This window comes from Gavialis gangeticus, unplaced genomic scaffold (assembly GCF_001723915.1).
Source record: "Gavialis gangeticus isolate Ggan-Ray unplaced genomic scaffold, GavGan_comp1, whole genome shotgun sequence".
Lineage (NCBI taxonomy): Eukaryota > Metazoa > Chordata > Crocodylia > Gavialidae > Gavialis > Gavialis gangeticus.
The window spans coordinates 57,439,090-57,443,714 of record NW_017729022.1 but is presented as its reverse complement, the minus strand read 5'-3'; the positions used below and the strand labels follow the sequence as shown (position 1 = coordinate 57,443,714).

Below are 4,625 nucleotides of genomic sequence, written 5' to 3'. Positions count from 1 at the left end.
GGCATGCTGCAGCAGGGAGCCGGCTCTCTCCCTCCCCTGGATGAGCCAACCACAGCCCCATCCCACTCCCTGCTGGGGCCCTGCAGCCGCACATTCTGGCCTTGGGCCCCAAGCACCGCCCAGCTGGGCAGCAGCCCCAGCCCTGCCAAGCTCCTGCCCCCACCTCCCTACAGGGGCCTCAATCCCTCTTCCCCCCCACCCCCCACTTACTTGTGGGAGCTGCTCTTGGGCTGCTTGGGGCCATGTGCATGTCCACGCATGTGGTGCCCCTTGCCTGACCACCCTCCTCCTGCTCCTTCCTGGCTCCCTGCAGGCTGGAACTCTACCAGTCTGCAGAGAGCTCATTGCAGAATGGCAAAACGAAAAATCTGTGTTTGCCTCCGGTTAAAGGTACAATCCACGGTTTACTCCATTTTTACATGGGAAACAGAAAACCCAGATCCCTGTTCATAACTATGCTGGCTTTTTTATTATGTTTGTATTATTTTAATTTCTATCATAATAACAAATATATCAGCTTAAATACAGGGGAGTAGGTTGTAGCCGTGTTGGTCTAAGGACATAGGCAGACAAGGTTCTTTGCGTGAATCTGATATCTTTTATTCGACCAACTTAAAAGTTGGAAAACAATTGTTAGGCAAGCTTTCGGGTTCAAAAACCCTTCGTCAGGCTAAGGAAGTTTCAGCAGTTGATGTGTGCTCTTCCCGGATGGAATGAAAAGTAAAGAAGCCAGAGGCTGGTCTGGTATGCATACAAGACACGTAGTTGGCGAAAATGTAGATTGAGGAGTCAATGGGTGAGAGACAGGCTGGGGTGGGGGGAGAGAGAGAAGGGGGATGAATAATGGAGAGATACCTAGGGAGTCAGATGTCAGGCAGGTTATAATGTGTCATAAATCCAATGTCTATATTTAGTCCATGATTTTTAGTGTTCAGGAGGCTGATGAAGTGGAGTTCATAGGCTCGTCTCTGGGAAGTGTTTTGTAAATTTCCTTTGAGGATCAGGACTGAGAGATTGGAGGGAGAGTGGTTTTCTTGTGAGAAACGTGCCCCCACAGGTAATTTGGTATTCCTGTCTTTGATAGATTTCCAGTGTGCATTCATTCTGGTGCGCAGTTATTTGGTCTCTCCTACATACTTTCCATCAGGGCATTTGGCGCATTGGATGAGATATATTACATTTTTTGGAGGTGCAGCTGTAAGATCTGGGAATGCTGATGGCTCTGTTGTGGGGTGTAGTAATTGTGGAGGTGGTGGAGATGTGTTGGCAGGTTTTGCATTTCTTGTCATGGCATGGTTTGGATCCATTTGGTGTGTTCTGGGCTTAAGGAAGTTTGCTTCTAATAAAGTTGGTCTAATAAAAGATATCAGATTCACACAAAGAACCTTGTTAGCTTAAATAAAAACTGTTCTGCATTGTTTATATTAAAGTAGTTTATTTATACATTAACATTTTAATTGCTTTTTTGGAAACTACTAGGATTATTATGATAAAGATACTCAGCTTCCTGATGGCATGATGGCACGAGAGCACCTGAATGCACATCTGTGGTTGAAATGCCGCACGGCGTTAGTGACTGCAGTAATGGCACAGATACGTGGCATTAGTGATGTGAAAGGTACCGTTGTCTTTGCTTTTAGAGATTTTGATTGGGACCTTTGGGCAGTACTGCAATACAAATACAAAAATATTTATGTTCAAACTTGGAATTGATTATCAGTAAACAAGCATTTACACTGAATTAATTCAGTAAATCCAAGAAAACATTCTGAGTTCAGTCATCCCTATAGTATATAAATCACAAGCCATTAAACAAATGCTTATGTGTAATGGTCGTTATGTTTTGATGAATCAAGTATGCTATAAAACTTAATATATTTTAATAAGTATAAATTGAATAGGCATGTTTATCATTAAAAGATTATTGCTGCTGCATATCTCTGTTTTTAACAAAGCTCAAATACTTTGCCCTGCTGATGCTATATATTGTTCATAAATAAAAACATTCTTACCTTTTTCTTTTATTTCCATGTGTTTGAGCATAATACATGTCCTCAACAAACAGCACGGGGTCAGAGAAGGGGCAGACTGAAGTGCTCTAGGTTAGAATACAAGGGAGCCAGGGGGAAAGGGACTTAACGGTGGGTGTCTACTATTGACCACCCAACCAGGAGGAAGAGCTGAACTGGGAATTCTCAGGTCAGCATGCGGAGGCAGTTTGGTCAAGGGACATGATCATCATGGGGGACCAAAACTACCCAGACATCTGCTGGGAGGAGCAGTCAACCAGGTCTGACTGCTCATGTAGGTTCTTAGCCGAGATGCAGGACCTCTATCTAACCCAGGAGGTGCACAGTCCCACCAAGGGAAATGCCTTGCTTGACCTGGTCCTGGCCACAGGCAATGACCTGGTGAGGGGACTGCAGTTTCTTGACCACCTGGGTGATAGCAATCATCGCCTACTAGAATTCACCATCCAGCAGAGGGTGTCAAAGGCCCGCAGCAAGCAGCCCTGGACTTCAGGAGAGCCAATTTCAATGAGTTAAGGAGAGTAGTGGGGGCGGGGGGAATGAGGTCCCGGAGGGTAGGGGAGTTGGTGGGGTAAGATGAGTGGTTGTTCCTTGAGGAGATGATCCTCTGAGCCCAAAGGGTGACAGTCCCAACGTGAGTCAGTGAGGGCAGGAGTGCTCAAAAGCTCACATGGCCACCAAAGGCATTCAGGAACATCTGAAAGCTAAGAAGGAGGCGTACAACCGATGGAAGGGAGGGGAGAATAGGATGGGATTAATTACTAACAAGTGGAAGGTATTGCACCTAGGGAGAAAGAACCAGCAGCATAGCTATAGGCTGGGGGACTCCCTTCTCATCAGGACAGAGGCAGAAAAGGATCTTGGAGTCATTATTGATTCCAAGATGAACATGGGCCACCAATGTGAGGACATGGTCAGTAAGGCTAACCGCACCTTGTCATGCATCCACAGATGCATCACAAGCAGGTCCAAGGAGGTGATCCTCCCCCTCTGTGTGACATTGGTCAGGCTGCAGTTGGAGTACTGCGTCCAGTTCTGGGTGCTGCACTTCAGGAGGGATGTGGACAGCATTGAGAGGGTCCAGATGAGGTCCACTCGTATGATCAGGGGGAAGCAGGGCAGGCCCTACGAGGAGAGGCTATGGGATCTGAACCTGTTCAGCCTCCACAAGAGAAGGCTGAGAGGAGATCTGGTGGCTGTCTATAAATTTACCAGGGGGGACTGGTGGGGAACGGGAGTCCCTGTTCCCCCGAGCACCACCAGGAGTAACTAGGAATAACGGCCACAAGTTGACTGAGAGTAGGTTCACGCTAGACATCAGGAAGCACTATTTCACAGTCAGGGCAGCTAGGATCTGGAACTGACTTCCAAGGGAAGTGGTGCTCGCTTCTACCGTGGGGGTCTTCAAAAGGAGGCTGGACAATTACCTAGCCAGGGTCATTTGACCCCAGTACTCTTTCCTGCCCATTGCAGGGGGTCGGACTTAATGATCTGCTCAGGTCTCTTCTCACCCTACCAACTATGAAACTATAACAATACTTGATGCTGCTAATTGCACAGATTTTCCTGTTTTATAGATGAGCTTGTTAGTTAATATTTCTTTGGTTATGCTATTATGATATGTATTACTGTTAACAATGTTGCTTTATATATACATGTACAAGTTAAAATTAGGAGTTTAACAAGTTAACAAATTAACCTCTGCTCCACCTTGAAAAATAGTTATACAAATATTGTCAAGGGCTTGTGCCATTGATCCAGATTGAATTTGCTCAGTTTACAGGTAAAAAGATGTTGTTCTTACTTATAGTCTTACAAGCCCAACTTCAGCTCTGAAAAGGGGTTATTTCTAATTTAAATATAATTGTTGCTATCATGGGCTTCTGAGCCTAATTCTGCTGTAAGTAATGCTTTTGAGAGCATATTTTGAAGATAATAATGGTATTACACAGGTATGATTGAGAATATCATTAAATTGTAGTATCTGTATTCTTTGGATTGATACCTCCCTAGTCTAGAGCTCAGTTGAGTGTACTTGCAATACTGTTTGAGTTGAAATGTTTTTTCTTGTAAACTGAACAAATTTGATTTAAAAAAAATCTGTGAAACAATAAACATGGAATCCCTTTATGCCACTTCTACAGGGATTTTTCAGTGACCTTTAACAATGGAAGGAAATGGTACTGTAAAATCGTTTTTTATTTTATTTTTATTATTAATCTCCTTCCTTCTTTTAGCAAATGACATGAGTCAATGTGTAAGCCTGATAAATGAAGTAATAATAGAGGCTGAGGCCTTCGGTGACATCGACACGCAAGCTGAAATGATGATGCAAGCTGTTATACTTGACCTGCATGAAAGACGTCCAGTGGCAGACATTAAGCCTCGTTTGCAGGTTTGAATACAAACAAAGAATCAGTTTTATTAACTCTTTTTTCTTTTGTCCAACTGAAATAGTTGCCAGGATGATTGGGAATTGAGGGTTCATGTGGTATGAAGGGGATTTATGAAGTGAAAGGAAGACTGGGGATGTATAGGTGACTCTTGAAGCTTTGTGGCCAAAGGGTCATGAATGGGATTGGAGAGGTCTGGGAG

At 44.2% G+C, this 4,625-nt stretch overlaps 1 protein-coding gene across 7 annotated transcripts in view; it reads left to right on the top strand.

Moving 5' to 3' along the window:
- The window catches only part of CFAP54 (cilia and flagella associated protein 54), a 308,490-nt gene that overhangs the window by 238,173 nt on the left and 65,692 nt on the right, over positions 1 to 4,625 (top strand). For all 7 annotated transcript variants that reach the window (XM_019515046.1, XM_019515044.1, XM_019515049.1 and 4 more), the window contains 2 exons: positions 1,480 to 1,618; positions 4,268 to 4,425. In XM_019515046.1, coding sequence (XP_019370591.1) covers positions 1,480 to 1,618; positions 4,268 to 4,425 — 297 coding nt within the window. The remainder of the gene's footprint in view (positions 1 to 1,479; positions 1,619 to 4,267; positions 4,426 to 4,625) is intronic.